General features: G+C 44.8%; 1 protein-coding gene across 1 annotated transcript in view; it reads left to right on the forward strand.

The window, feature by feature from the left end:
• The window catches only part of ARID5A (AT-rich interaction domain 5A), a 122,714-nt gene that overhangs the window by 73,720 nt on the left and 32,801 nt on the right, over positions 1-16,193 (forward strand). Inside the window, exon 5 of the mRNA XM_085633460.1 lies at positions 6,433-6,530. Within this exon, the coding sequence (XP_085489586.1) occupies positions 6,433-6,530 (98 nt within the window). The remainder of the gene's footprint in view (positions 1-6,432; positions 6,531-16,193) is intronic.

A 16,193-nucleotide genomic window follows, 5' to 3' on the forward strand; every position in this document is an offset into this window, starting at 1 on the left:
CTCTCCGCCACTACACTCTACATTACTCCACGCCACTGAAATCTATTTTGCACCACTCCATTCTACCCTGAAACACTTGACTCCACACCACTTCATTCTACTTTGAAACAATCTACTCTATGCTGTTGTACTCTACGCCACTGCACTCTACTCTGCACCACTCTATGCCACTGCACTCTATGCCACTCTACATCAATGCACTCTATACCACTTCACTCAAAACCAATGCATTGTATGCCACTGGTCTCTATGCCAGTCTACTCTGCACCACTGTACTTTAGGCCACTTTACTCAAGGCCACTCTACCACACTCCACTCCACTCATTGACCCTGCACTCTGTGATACTCCACTCTAGGATGCTTTACTCCATTAAGCTCTACATCACTCTACGACACTCTTCTCTACTCTACTCTACAACACTCTACTTCACTCTATGCCACTCTACAACACTACTCAATGCGGCGAGTGCAAGGTAAGTGGTTGTATTTTTAACATTTTTAATTTAACTTATCCCATCGTATGTCGACTTACCCGACCCCCATCCCACCTCACTGCTTTTACCTGTGCCGGCCACCCCTTCCCACATCGCCCCCTACCTGATAGACCTCCACTGGCTCCCCATTCAGAAAAGATGCCAGTTCAAGATCTTCACGCACTCCTACAAAGCCCTCCATAACCTAGGACCTGCCTACCTCAACTGAACTTCCACCAACCTGCTAGACACCTATGCTTCTCTTCACGCGCCCTCGCACACACCCCCTGCATCTGCCGCACCCACAGCAGCAGCCGCTACTTCTCCTACATCGCAGCCAAGGCCTGGAATGACCTCTCCCTCCAGCTTCGGACGACACCCTCACTGCCAGACTTCAGAAAGAGACTGAAGACCTGGCTCTGAGACATTGCCCAGATACCCCTAGGGGTGACAGAGTTGTGCTTTACAAATACTGATTGATTGATAGCAACTTTAAACCATTCTGAAGCATTCCTGTGCATTCTGCTGTATCAAACATGAATCCAGGCTGAGCTGACTCACTCCTTCATCCTTCCAAGGTCGATAAAAAGAACGGGCATCATAGTGTTCTCAAAAATAGTAATCTCACATCAAAGTTACCATTTTACACCACTGAAAATATTTTACAGCTCTTTGTTTACACTAAGATATTTTGTTCATTCCTGAAAAGTTTTAAAGTTCATCCCAGCAAAACTCTTGAACAATACGTAATAAAGTGCCAAAAGTGTGATCACAGCAGTTGTGGCCAGCATGACTCGCGGATGGGGGGACAGGGGCTCACGTGGGGCGGGGGGTTAATTTAATAATTAAAAACAAATTAAACATACCTTTCCGCCAACTGGGTCCCGCTTTGTCTCTGCTTCTCTCCTGCTCTCCTAACTCTGGCAGGAACAACAGGCTCCCACCCCTAAGGCAATCACAACACTGCAAGCAGCATTGTGATTGGTCGGGATGCTGCCCAGCCAGGGGCTAATGGCCCGACCATGTTCTCTATCTAGGCTGCAGCCTACATGGAGAAGAGCAGAGTGTGCATGACTAGTTTGGTTGGCCCCAAAGGGCCGACCAAACCAGTTGCGCAATCAGAAGAGTGCACGTTTTGAGGAAGGCTGGAAAATGGGCAGAGTAGGTGGCCCTTCCATGCGTTTGTGTATGAGAAAGAAAGATGGCTTAAGAGTGCGAAAGAGAGTGAGGTGGAGTCTAAGTAAAGTCTCTGGGCTTACAGCAGGTAGAAAGGTGAACCCATTTGCCACTAGCTTCTCCTTAATTATCTGTGTGTGTGTGTGTGTGTGTGTGTGCGCATGCGTGCGTGCTTGCGTGTGTGTGTTTGTGTGTAGTGTAATAATAATATAAGCACATGGGTAGGTATGGAGAGTAAACAGAGTTTAGGACGTTTCATCCGGATACCCGACAGACTAATGAACCTTAGCTTTATCTGCCATGAACATTCATTTATCGGTGTCTCCCTAGATATTTAATGAAGATGCAACGCCAGTGCCTAAATTGGTGGTTGGAGTGAGGTGAGGTTAACAGTGGGAGGGTTGAGGGTTTGGTTGATTATGTGTGCGTACTCACTTTGTAAATATCACTGCCCCTACCATTAAAGCATATGTGATAGTGATCTTTGCACCTACCTTAACTAGCGCACGGGAGCTGATGGCTCAGTGAACTAATGCATCCACTGCAGGGATTTGTGGTTGACCTGATAGTCACGGATTTACATTCTCGTGGGTCAACCCAGGTTTCTATCCTGACATAAAACTGGGTAACAATAAAGAAATTTTAATGCATGACAATATGTCCTTCTAGGTGAGTGTGTGCTTCAAAAACACTTCCGTTATATGATCTTTTATGGCTCGTCCACAAAAGCGGGTCAAAAACCCAGGTATGAGTGGCAGCAATAGCTGAATGCAGTCTCTACACACTGTTTCAGATTATTGTTGTCTGGCATTTGTATACCTCACAATCTGCCATTGGTGTGGCATCGCAGAGCTTTTGGTAGTTCCAAGACTAGTACACCACCTCAGACGTCCAACTGCACCCATGATCCATCCGGAGTCTACTCAGGGCTCCTCCCTGACTTGAGTCAGGTTCAGCAGGTTCGCCGTTCGTTGTACGCATTCTCTCTCACTCTTCAACCACAATCTGCCTGTGTCTAAACTGGGCAGTAGGACCTAATATCTACCACCCGTATATCAGATGGACAGCCCTGAGAGAAACCACACAAGCCATTCCATTTCCAGTAATTATTCCCCAGCATTTTATGGTTCTGAGTGAGGCTAAGAAGCCATCAGTCGGGGGATGCCAGTAAGAGCTGAGCACACATAGCCTGGAGGGAGCCGACGAAGCTCAGATGATACCTGAGGCTGTGGTAGGAAGAGGCCAACGAGCCAGAAACTATCTCTAAAATACAGAAATAGGTTGGTAGAGAGGGTAACATGCCATCACCAGGGAAAACATAAAATGGATCTGGGTTTGAAATTCATTGTTAACTTGTGTTGGAGTAGAGAAAGTTGTAGGAGCAGGAACGCATAAAATAATTTGTACTTAAAAAAGGAAAATGGGGAAAGAGAAGGAAATGAAGGACAGAGAATTAGAAGGCAAGGTTGCCAAGTGAGAAATCACTGCAGGAGAACCCTCACTGTATTAGCCATACATTAAGTAAGGCTCATATAAGAGATAGGCTAAACGAGTGTATGCACACATCTTGTATCAGCCACACACGTGGTGGAGGACATACAAATTTAATTTAGGGCCTGATTCACAAATGTAAACTGAGACAAAAGACTAACTTTACAACTTTCAGTAGTCACAAAGGGCATTTATGAGTAGTAAAAATAGACTTTTGTCTCAATTAAACTTAAGTTTTGGTCTTAAGTTTACCTTTTGGTCTCAGTTAAACTTAAGACCAAAACTTAAGTTCAACTGAGACAAAAGTCTAACTTTACCACTCGTAAATGCCTTTTGTGAAAACTGAAAGTCATAAAGTTAGACTTTTGTCTTAGTTTACCTTTGTGAATTAGGACCTTAGAGTTCCTTGCTACTGAAATGTACTTGACTCTTGGATTGTCACGTGGAAAGGAAGCCAAGAAGGTCTAGAGCCTAGGCTGAGTCTCCGTGTAGGCAACCTAACCTCCAAAAAACAGATATCGAGGGCACTCACCCCCCACCCTCTCTTTCCTGTCTCTCTCAGACCCCTCGAGTAACATCCATGTGTAGTGGGCAGCTGTAGTGTTCAGGGGCGAACAGGAAAAGGAAATAGGCCTTAGCACCACAAATTACACTGGCCCCCATTATTGAAGCAGATAGCTACAATAGTGGCCCACATTTGCAGATATTGCATTTTGGAACTTGTAAAGACACGTTGTATAGGTGTTTTGCAAGGTATGGGAGACTGGAAGCATTTGTGCTTGCAACAGGCAATGCCTGTGGTAACATCAGGGAAATTAACAGTAAAAAACGGCCCATTAGACCATAAGACAGGCACACAATCCTAAAAAAAAACGGCCACACACTGACCTATCAGACCAGCCCCTCAGGCACTGCCTGATTGCCCTACAGGCCAGTCCGCCCCTGGAAGTGTCCAGAGGTACTGCTCCGTGCAGGATCAGAGGAGGTTACCAATGTCCAGTTTCCCAACACTAAATTAGACATTTTGGGGCAGATTTACATGTCCCTTGCGCCACTTTTGCGTCAGTTTTAACATGGGAAAAGTGACGCAAAAGTGGCGCAAGGGGCTTGTAAATCTGCCCATTAGTGTGTATGATCATGTCCTGTGGCATTGACAGTCAATATTCTATGTCACGGACCATGTTTGAACTGGTACTATGGGCAATATTCTCGAGCAAAATGATGGACATAAAAGGCATGTTGGTTGATTCCTGGAGGCTGAGGAGGTTTCATACCGATGCCGCAATACTTCATCAACTATTTTGTGACATTATCATGAAAGTTCTAGATGACTTCGACAGTTTTTGTAGGTCACATAACGTCTCCTGCCTTTGTTAAAACGCATTAATACTTTGCCATATCTATTAATGCCATTGCCATAGAACGGCAGTGATATTTAGACTGTTAAATCACTGCTTTGCTGATTTCAGTTATACTTCATTCAAATGAAAGTACTACAAAAAATGACCAGACACAGGATTCTACCTACATGCTGGAGGCCACCCCCTTCTTATGTGTGGTAGGCCACTTACCCAATTATTTATACATTAGGTAAGCATTGGGTGCCACCACATCTTTTTCAGCCCACTTGCTGTGTTGGCCATCGATATCCTGGTTATAGAGGATTTCCACCACTTTTACAGTCACACGTTACCATGCCTTGACTGCCCAGGCTTTAGTAACCAGCACATAGTCACCAGCACTATCAGCATTTACCATCAGATATACAAAGTGTACCTCAGACCACATCATAGTCAATCTCAACACTGGAATGCAACAAGCATTGGCAAACCCAAAAGTTGTCGCATTTGTGAGAGCTATCACCTTTTCCAATGTCTTTTAGCCATGTTGTACAGTAATGTGGCTGCTGTTCGGCATAGCTTAAAGTTAGTGGTGTGGCATACAGTAGAGTGGCATAGGGAAGAGTAGATAGGAGTAGAGTGGCGTGGAGTAGAGTGGCACGGAGTGGTGTGGTGTAGAGTACCGTAGAGTAGAATGGAGTTAAGGAGAGTTGAGCGATATAGAGTACAGTTGAGTGGCGTACAGTAGAGTGATGCACAGTAGAGTGGTGTACAGTAAAGTGGCAGAAAGCAGAGTGGTGCAGAGTAGAGTGGCATAGAGTAGTGTGCTGTGGAATGGCATCTAGTGTCATAGAGTGGTGTAGAGTGTCATAGAGTTGAGACGGCATAGAGAAGAGTGTGTGGAGTGAAGTGGCATGGAGAGGGGTAGCATAGAGTGGCGTGGAGTGGCATAGAGTAGAGTGGAATAGAGTGGAGTGGCATAAAGTGGAGTGGTTTAGAGTGGAGTAAAGTGGAGTGGCATATATTGGAGTAGAGTTGAATGAAGTGGAGTGGATTGGAATGGAGTGGCACAGTGTATCTCAAAGGGCCCAGTTACCTGCACTGTCAGATTAAGCCCTGAGCTATAAAGAGGGCATTAGTCCCCTGCATTGTCAGCCTCTGCACTGACATATACAAAGGGCCTTAATACCCAGCAATGTTAGTGTCTGCCCTGGGATATACAAAAGGTCCCTGTGCCCCCATCAAGGACACTCTCTGTCCTGAAATATACAAAGGACCCCAATCCCCATGACTGTCAGACTCAGACCTGAGATATACAAAGGGCCCTCAGTCTCCAGTTCTGTTAGTTTCTGCTTTGACTTATACAAAGAGCCTCCATTTTGAGCATTATCAGGCCATCCCAGAGATATACAAAGGCTCTTAGTCCCCATCACTGTCAGCCTTTCTATTTCTATTTTTATCACTTATAGAGGGCATGGCGACCCGGAGGCATCCCGGCGCTGAGTAAGAGTCCACATCATACCAAAACGGGAAGAGCACCTTAAAGGCTACATTATTTAAAGAGCCAAGTTTTGATCACTTTCTGGAAGCATTGCTCATTTTCGGTCAATCGAATAGCTAATGGAAAAGTTTCCAAAGCTTCGGTACATTACAGCTAAAAGAGCGACCACCTCTTCTTGCTTTTTCAATAGCTGGGGTAGAGGCCAGGCATCCTCTGTTCATAGGGCTTTGGTCACTATCATAACTTCTGCGGGATTAACACTACCCTTGAGTACCCAAAATGTTTATATCGCCTAGCTGAGAGGTACTTGGCATGTCTCTGATCCCTTTCTCAAACCTCATGCCTCATCCTCTATTACCAGTATATGTTTTCTAGCGCTTTACTATGTACAGCACTTATATATGACTGGCTTCACATCTCAATAAATACAAACAAATTTGTCCAAACCCAGGTCACCGGACGCCGCTTGTGGAAAAATGTGTATGATGAGTTGGGAGGCAGCCCAGGAAGCACCAGTGCAGCCACCTGCACCCGCAGACACTATGAAAGGTATGGTCGCTGCAGATTGCAGAATGAAATGTATGACCTCTTGCAAGGTGCAGAGCGAGTAGTATGTCATTCTGCAGCGTGCACAAAGGCAAATTTGGCACACAGCTTTCACAAGCATTTGTGGTACCCGGATTTAAAAATTGCTTTGACGCCTCATCAGGAGTAGTAATTGCTATATAAATGCAATTACAATACGATACAAGAGCAGGCATAGTAGCTCATCCGGGGTCTGACGAAGAACACCGATACAATAGAAGCAGAAATTGGGAAAGTCTGTACTTTAAAATAAAAAGTGCCTGGTGCAAAGATCAGAAAGCCAGAGGCCTAAAATACAGAAGTAATTCTAGAGCGATAGCGGCTTTATGAGGACGTCTATGATGTGTCTTGGTATGCAACAAAGTCCACCGCTTATTTATTTTATTTTTATTTAGAGTTTTTCTTAAGCACTACTAAACACCTGATTAAGAGGCCTTAAATCACTACGGAGGATGATGGTGGGAAGAACACATGTATTTGATTAGGGAAACCATTGAATGTTGATGTCTAATGAATCTCCAGTGCACAAAGATGATGGCAAAGCCTTCGGTGTGATGACACCCAAAGCCCAATGGGAAGGGACGTACCGGCCTTAGGTGCCTCACCAGTGGAAGCAGCGGAAAGTTAGTCAATTAAGCTTTAATGACTGGGCTACCCATAAAAAATTGTGCGTTAAGAGGGGCAAACCATGGGTGGCACATGGGCATTTCCTTGCAATTATCTATGGATTTTTTATGCAAATCCTGACAACTAACATTTGTATACAGTGATTTGCGCCAAGAATTATGCCTCCTTGAGGCAGGTGTAAGCGTGGAACACGTTTTAAAATTATCCAGTTTTCAACGTTGCATGTGTGCTGCACTGTATAGCACACATGCACAGAGGAAAAAGTATTAAAACATACGGGCATATTAACAAGGCGGTGCTTTTTGCGGCCGAAAAGTGCCGATAATTTTATCACCTTATCAGCAAAGACACGCTATAATGTGTTTTGCTGACTTAGCGCCCGTTTCCAGCACGCCTAACTTTGCATCGCTAATGATATGCAGAGTAGGCGTGGCTGTGAAACCAACCAGGGAAAATATCGCGAAGGCAGCTTCGCGATATTAACAAGGAATGGTAGCGATTATTTAAATCGCATTAAGTATGCCTTAACGCAGGAATTTAACGTCTGTTAAATTCCTGACTTAGGCATACTTAACATGGGGGGTGGATTCTGTGGCTAAGACCACAGGCCCTATCATCTAGGATATCGCCGTTTTCCACCATGGAAAACGGCAATATCCACACTATCTCTGGAATTTGTATCGCCTCGACGATGCGCGTTGTTGATAACGCGCTAACCGGGCGATAAATTCCAGAGATAGCCGGCTATAAATATGCAAGCGCGCTTTGCAATATTTATCGCCGGCCCTTGTTAATATGCCCCATAGTTTTTTAAATGGAATGGTCCACCTACAGTGCAAAAACGTTGCTTAACAGAATACGCACATGCACTACAGTGCAAAATGCACACAGGCTTGTATTATGAAAATAAAAAGAGAGTGCTGAAGAGGAAAGAGACGAGGTGTGAGATATGCAGATTGAGTGTTTCAGAAAGATATGTCTAACAAAGATACTGCAGAAGAGAGTGTGGTGTGAAGAGTAGAAAAGGAGTGATTCAGACACTCGAAGACCTTGCCTGTATCTGTGGCCCCTTGTGTGTCCCACCTAAAAACACACCTAGAGATGCCACTGGTGTTTTTTTATACCAATGTTTCTCCAGAGGTGTGTGCTACTGCTTTCCTAACGGACAAGTTACTTGCTTTTGGTAACTCCTTATCTGGTAGAGACTCTATCTTGCTGCAGATTTCTTACCTTAGAACTATCCCCAGACGTCAGACTGGATCCAGAAAATGTTTCGAGCAGTACCCCAGGGTGCGAGTAGGTGGCATTGTTCAGCTCCATGTGGCATATTCCACGTTGGAAATGACATGTGCAGTGCCTATATAGGCACCACTTCAGCTTGCTGACAGTTTCTTTTAGCAACTTTCCACACCAGGAAAGCGGAGCCACAAAAAACACTGACCACCGGGGTGGAAAACTAGGTTTCTGAAATGGGAAAGCCCTGTACCTAGAAATCAGTTCACAGAGCGGGGAGGATGGGTGGGTCGTTAAGGAATCTGTGGCTTGATAGAGTCTCTACCAAATAATGTGTGACCAAAGGTAAGTAAGAAATAGTTTCTTAACTGTGACTCAAGTTCTCTCGTAGGGGAATTTCCATTATAGTCATAAGCACTGAATAGTCATGTCCACGTGCGGGGACCCCGGTACACTTTTTCACAATATATCTTGTTAAGTGTAGATGTTCTCCTTTCTTCAGGAAGGCCTGGAGAGTCACTTAAGAAAGAAAAATATTATACAACCCATAGGACTAAGCTACAATGGCTCAATTTTTCATCCTGTAAAAATGAGCCAGGAGAATTATATATGTGTATAATTTCATGATGTTTTAATATAACAGCATAAATCTCTTTCATAAACCCTTTTATGATAGAGCATAAAGATGAAGGAAAGCAGGACAGAGTAGCCTCATAGGCTGTCATTATATGAGTTACAAATAGAGGCTGTACCATTAAAAACACAGGGACCACCAGTATCCCATCATTCTGAGCTGGTGGCAGTTGCTTTAGTTCTTTTTATCGGCTTCTGCTGACAGGACCCTGGAGCATTGAGATTGACCAAATTTTGGCTTTTTTCCTCAAAATTCTCAACGGAATTTTGGTGACAACTTTTTCACTCGACATCTTTGGTATCTCCATGGCTTTTTGTGTCTTTTTACAGAAATTGGAGGTTTTTGTCAGAAAAATGTCATCTCTTTCTGACAAATGCCCAGCCTGTGGGAGAAAAAAGTCCAAGACAAACCCTCATGAGGTGTGTATACTCTGCCTCCCTGAAGCTCATGTTCCTGAGTCTTGCCATCACTGCAGGAACTTTTCAAGACACCCCCTGAGGGACTGAGGGAAGCTTCGCCTACATGGTACCGAGGAGTGAAGAAGACAACAGCTACTTCGGTTCTTTTTGAGGCAATGCATGATTATATTTAGGTCCCATGGTTACCTCTGTCCACTCCTCGGGGGAAGAGGGAGGTTTGCTTATGACTATCATTGAAATTCCCCTACGAGAGAGCTGGAGTTATAGATAAAAAACTATTCCTTCTCTCGCAGGGGATTTCCATTTATAGTCCTAAGCACTGAATAAAGTAGCAAGCCCATCCCTACTAAGAGCAGTGGAGAAGACAGAGAATGAACTAATGTAGCCATTTAAGCAAATAGATTTCTGAGGGAGGCCTGTCCTACTTAAGCGTCTGATTTCCATGTGGCTTCTTTGCAAATATCCAGAATAGGAATATTCACCAGTAAAGCAGCAGTAGTCACTTAATCGCTAGTGGAGTATGATTTAGGTATAGCTGATAGTTTCTTGTTAGCTTTCTGTAGCACAAAAGAATGCAGGAAACTATCCATCTGGAGATGAATTGCTTGGAAGTGGCTAAACCCATACGGACCGGACCATAGTTAATTAACAATTGGTTCTGTCTGCGGATGTCCCTTGTCTTATTGAGACAGAATTTTAAAACTCTCCTTTCATCCAGAGAATGATGAGATCTTTCAGCTAGAGTAGAGGGATTCTGAAAGAATGTTGATAAGGAGATGGTTTGATTGACATGAACGTCCGAAATAACTTTGGAGAATGTTGGGTGAGTTCTTATGACCACTTTGCTAATGTGGAAGACTGTGTAGGGTTCATGAGAACAACGCACTGATGTTATTTGTACAAGAAAAGCTGTTATCCAAGAAAAGTGTTGAAGGGGGGCTTTGTGGATAGGCTCAAAGGTGTCCTGCATCAGACGTGAAAATACTATGTCAAGCTCCCAGGGAGGAGAATGACACCTAATAGGAAGGAAACCTTCTTTAACCCTTCTAGAACATCCTTCTTTACAGAGATTTTGAAAACAGAGGTTTGTGAAAGGCATTTTCTGTAGGCAGTAAGAGCTGCCAGGTGAACCTTTATATAAGAGAATTGCAAGCTAGATTTTGCAAAAATTAAGTAAGTATGGAAGAATGACATCTTCCTGACAAGTCGTAAGGTCCACGTTCTTAGAGGAACACCATAAGCAAAATTTGAAGGCATATGCCAATGCAGTCCTGTGGGAGATTCAAGTGTTCGTACGGCACTAGCTCAGGAGCCATGCCACCAAATTCAAAGAGGAGGTATTGGGGTGAACCTTCTGGCCTCCGAACTTTAGCAGGTCTGGTCTGCATGGCAGCTTGAGATGTGGGTGGATGGACTGGTGAAGGAGGTCTGTGAACCACCATTGAAGTGGCCACTCCGGAGCTATGAGGATCATCTTGCTTCTCGATTAGGACAACCCTGATGAGGACTGTTGGGATCAGGGGTATCAGCGGAAAAACTTGAGAGAAAATTGCTAGAGCAATTGATCCATAGGTATTCCCCAGCGTCCCTTGCTGGAAGTACCTTCTGCATTTTTTGTTTTCTGCGGTGGCGAACAAGTCAATGGCCACAGTTCCCCACCGTTGAAAGAAGTTTATGTTTGGAAAAATTGTTAAGCACACGTATACCGAAAGGTCTCTTGGTGCTGTAAGAGGAGGGAGAACCTTCCTAAGGGCTGCTAGCAGTAATCTAAAGTGAACAACCATGTTCTCAGTTTTTTCTTGAAATTGGTGTACTCAGGTGTTAGTCTAATGTCTATTGGCAGGGAATTCCAGAGAGTGGGGCCCAGGACAGCAAAAACGGGAGCCACCCATTCTCTTGTGCTTGAATCTTGGAATCGTCAGCATAAACATCGTGGCCAATCTGAGATTCCGTTTGGGTAAATACCTTGAGATCTTAGCAGAAATTAATTTAGGGTCCTTCTCACAGAGGGCATTAAAGACCATACAGCCTGTCTTAAACATGAACCGCTGAGTCACCGGAAGCCAATGTAATTGCTTCAGAAGTGGTTTGATGTGACAATGTCTTGGTTGCTGAAGGACCAGCCTGTCCGCTTGATTTTGTATTAGCTGCAGCCTATGGGTCTGATTAACAGGGAGCCCTGAGTAGATGGCGTTAGTGTAATCCAGCCTGGACATGATCAGGGTGAGCATGACAACCGTGCTTGCTTCCCTGGTAAAGAATTTCCTAATTTTCTTAAAAGTCCTCAAATGGTAAACGCAAGAGGAGGTAACCAGGTTGATCTGTTCATGCATGGATAGCTTGGCATCTATTTTAATCCCTAAACTTTTAACCACATTTTTAGGGGTAGGTGGAATGTCCAATGCAGCTGGCCAGTGTGCTGGTGTCCACTGATCGAGTCTATTATTAGGAATAACTATCTCAGTTTTATCCGAGTTTAATTTGAGATAGTTATGACTCATCCAGTCTTTAATGAAGAGCATAGTACGTTGGAAGAAATCCTTAGATTGCTCCGTCTCGTCAATTGGAAAGATCAGCTGCATGTCATCAGCGTAATTGTATACCTTCACTCCCCTGGTTTGCAGAGCATGAATCAGGGGGCTGATATAGATGTTAAACAGGTGTGGGTAAAGAGATAAACCTTGTGGTACACCACATGTGTTATTGACCCAAGCCGAGGCGAAAGGAACCAGCCTAACAGACTGGGTGTGTTCCCCTAAAAATGAGAGCATCCACTCCAGTGCCTTATCCCTCAAGCCCGTCACTTCCATTCTATCTGCTAATATGATGTGATCCACGGTATCAAATGCAGCGGATAGTTTTGGACGTCGTTGTTTAAGACCCACACATGGTTTTCTTGCAGCAGTCTGCTGAGGGAGTCTGCTTGAGCATTTTGGAAGGTGAGTGGCTGTGATGGTAAGGTCCCTGGCTAGAAGTCATTTCAAGATCGTCCGGGCTGTGTGTGACAATGGCCTAGACCGTGTTCCTCCCTGCTTGTTGTGGAAGTACATGGTTGTTGTTTTGTCTGTCTGAACAAGCTAGGAGTGGGATCTAAATGACGGTGAAACACCTTCAGCGCCAGATGGACTGCGCGCAGCTTCAGGAGATTGATATGGTATGTTGATTCTCTCTGTGACCATTTGCCCGGGATTTGTAGGTGATCCATGTGGGCTCCCCATTCCAGTAGTGAGGCTTCAGTGACTATGGTTTGAGGAGGAATCTCCTGATGAAGTGGCATGCCTCGAAGTAGTTTAGTTGGAGAGCACCACCATTTCAGGGACAGCTTCGCATAAAGGGATAGTTGTATCTTGTCTTCCCAATTGACTGTCAGTTGGTCCCACTTGTCCTCAAGACATTTCTGTAGAGTTTGGATGTAGAGACAGGCATTCGATATGAGAAAGATGCAGGAGGCGCTTGAGCCGAGGAGGAAGGATACTGTTCTCACCATTGGATGAGAGGCTTTCATGACAGCATGACACTTCCGAAGGATCAATAAGTGTCTCTCCTCTGCAGGACACACTTTTGCCCATATTGTGCCGAAGGAAGCTCCCAGGTAATGTAAAATTTGAACTGGGACAGAGGTTGACTTGCTGTAGTTGATCTGAAGGCCTAACATTAGTAGGAGATTGCAGGTCAAATTGTAATGAAGCTGAGCTTCCTGAGACGGTGGCGCCTTGATTAGCCAATCGTCTAGGTATGGGTAGATGAACAATTTGTGTCTCCTGAGATGGGCATCCAATACTGCTGTGCACTTGGAGAGTGTCCTGGGTGCTGACTTCAGGCCAAATAGAAGTACTTGGTACTGATAATGGTCCTGCCCCACTACGAACCTCAAGAACGTTTGATGATTTCTGGTGATTTGTATATGAAAGTATGCCTCTTGAAGGTCGATGGAACAGAGCCAATCCGCATGGTGTAAATGGGGATACATTTGGTGTAATGGCAGCATCCAGAACTTTTCTCAACAAATCCACTTGTTGGATGTTTTAAGGTCAAGAATGAGTCTGAATTAATTCTTGTCTTTCTTCTTGACAAGAAAGTACCTGCAATAAATGCCTGTACTTCGTTGTTGGTGGAATAGGTTCCACCGCCTGCTTTTGTTAGAGGATGTGGACCTTGGATCATAACAGTGGGACTTGGAAACTGTATGGTTTCGGAGATATGGACAGTGAAAGACTGGCAACCCTCAGACAATATCCTTTTTGAACAATATTTAGTACCCAGGCATCTTGTGTTATGTTTTGCCACTCTGCCAGGTAATGCTGGATGCTTGCCCCTACCGGAATGGGTAACAGAAGAGGGGAAGTAATGATTCAGGGATTTGATCTGGTTAGTTGCTTGCACCCCTGAGGGGCCTGCTGGGTAGATCTCCCTGTATGCTGCTTTCTTTGAAATGATTGATAGGGATGTTCATGCTGTTGTTGTGCACTTCTTTGCTGGCGCACCTGATACCAGTGAGGGGTTTGAACCCTCTGGGAATAGAAGCGACGTTGGTGGGGTCGAAAAGATTTTCTGTTCCCTGGGTCTCTCTAAGCCAACTGCCTTTAGAGTTTCCATTTCCATCTTCCTCCGTGCCATCTCATCCTTAATATGGCCTCCAAATAGAGTGGTACCAGATAATGGAAGATTTAATATCCTCGGCTGCAATTCTGGCTTGAGAAGAGCAACACTGATGCAGTCCTCGTGAGCTGCTAATAAGGAATAGTTTGCTGCAGCACTAATAGCTTGATTAGAAACCATTAACCCTTCATTTAGGATTTTCATGAAGTCTTCCCCCTTATCTCTAGGAAGATGCTCCACAAACTGGTTTATGGATTCCCACAGTGCCCTGGCATATCTGCCTAGAAAAGCAGTGGCGCTAGCTGCTTTTATAGTGGTTGCTTCCGTACTGCACACTTTACGACCTACAGAATCCAACTTCCGACTGTAGAAGTGGAAGTAGCAGCATGTTGCTTCTTTGCTGCTACTACAATCACCGAGTCTCGTGTAGGATCTGTTCAGAGAAAAGCAGGATCTTGAGCCGAAGGGGGATATTTCTTTTGAATCCTGGATGGTGCTGGCTTAACTGAGGCTGGTGTCAGCAAAAGGTCCATAGCAGGTTTAAGGAGACCTGATACTGAAGGCAGCAAAGGCCTTGATGCTGACCTGTGGTGTAGGGTCTCAAAAATGACTGATGTAATTGGTGTTGGAGTCCGCAGAGGAATGTTAAGTTTTGCCTCTCCCCTCACAAGGACCTCTTGAAATGTGATATCATCCACTGGTGATATGCGTGGAGGTGGAGAGTCTGAAAGCATTGGGGAATATCATCCAGTAGAAGTAGAGCATGTGTCCATTTGATGTTTGACCGAGATCTTTGTGGTGAATGATAATGATGACGAGAGCGCCTGGAAGAGGTAGAAGTGAGCCTTGGGCTTTGTCGAAGGAGCCTGGAATGATAGTGCAACCAGGACTGAGATCTTGGTCTAGGAGTGGCCGGTGCCAGTGGAGTTGCAAGCGGTGGTGAAGGAGGTGGAGTCGGAGGCCATGGTTGAGGAGGCAAAGGAGAAGAAGATGGTACTGGTGGTGGAACATGGTTGCATCCCTGAAAAAGGGGAATATGTTCTTGAGTACTCAGAATCTGGGGAGGAGTAAATACGTCTTCTCTTCTTTCTTGCTTCCTGTAGCCTAGACAAAATCGAAAGAGTTCTCAAAGTGAACCTGCCTTGACATCAACCTGCTTGTCGACAGTGATCACCGACAGAGTCTCAGTGTCGAATTGTGCCTCAATGTCAACCTTTGATCGAGCCTCCACGTCGATCTGGATCTCGACGGCGACCTTCTTTTTTTTTTTAATTAAAACATTTTATTAAGTCAAATCACAGAGTCATCATTAGAAAATCATGGTACATGTCAATAAGGAGGTACAGCGTATTCATAATCACATGTTATACATTATAGGTAACGAGAAATTTCACTGTTCAGTTCTCCTGTGCATTGCCATATCATGTGTTGGTGATGTACAAATATTTCCCCTAAATGTGTTCCATCTCCCCCATTTCCGGTCCCATTTCTTAGGGCAGCCATGCATTTTATAGACCTCCTTCTCTGCTATCATGCAGTGATCCATTTCCGCCATCCATCCCACTGTTAAAGGCCGTGTGCCGGAACCCCTGAAAATTGCTATAGCTCTTTTTACTAAAAGGTATCCTAATGCCACCCATTGTTGCTCTAATTCCGTCAGATCAGTGGCCTCCCATATGTTCAGGATTCCCAATCGTGGTGTCAGTTGGACTTGTTTACCTAACGTGTCCTTCATTTTTTGGTCGCATTATTCCACAAGGGGTGTATTTCGGGGCAGTCCCATAGAACATGGTAAAAGGTGCTATCTTGACCACAGTTTCTAAGACATAGCATGTTTGCCCTGCTGCCTATATTGGCAAGAAGTATCCCTGAGAGGTATGAGCGATGTAAGATTTTCAGTTGGATAAGACGAAAACGATGACTTATCGCCGTCTCCCTAGGGGACATTAGCGCAGTCTGCCAGTCCTCGTCGTCTATGGGGCCTACGTCTCCCTGCCACTGGTCTCGAAGGGTCTGAAAGGGATCCGGTAGGTTATTACAGAGCTTGCGATACGTACAGGAGACAGCTTTTGTTAGGAGCGGTTCAGAGAGTAGGCGGTCTTCTAGGGGAGAAGA

The sequence above is a fragment of the Triturus cristatus genome, chromosome 11 (assembly GCF_964204655.1).
Source record: "Triturus cristatus chromosome 11, aTriCri1.1, whole genome shotgun sequence".
NCBI classification, from domain to species: domain Eukaryota; kingdom Metazoa; phylum Chordata; class Amphibia; order Caudata; family Salamandridae; genus Triturus; species Triturus cristatus.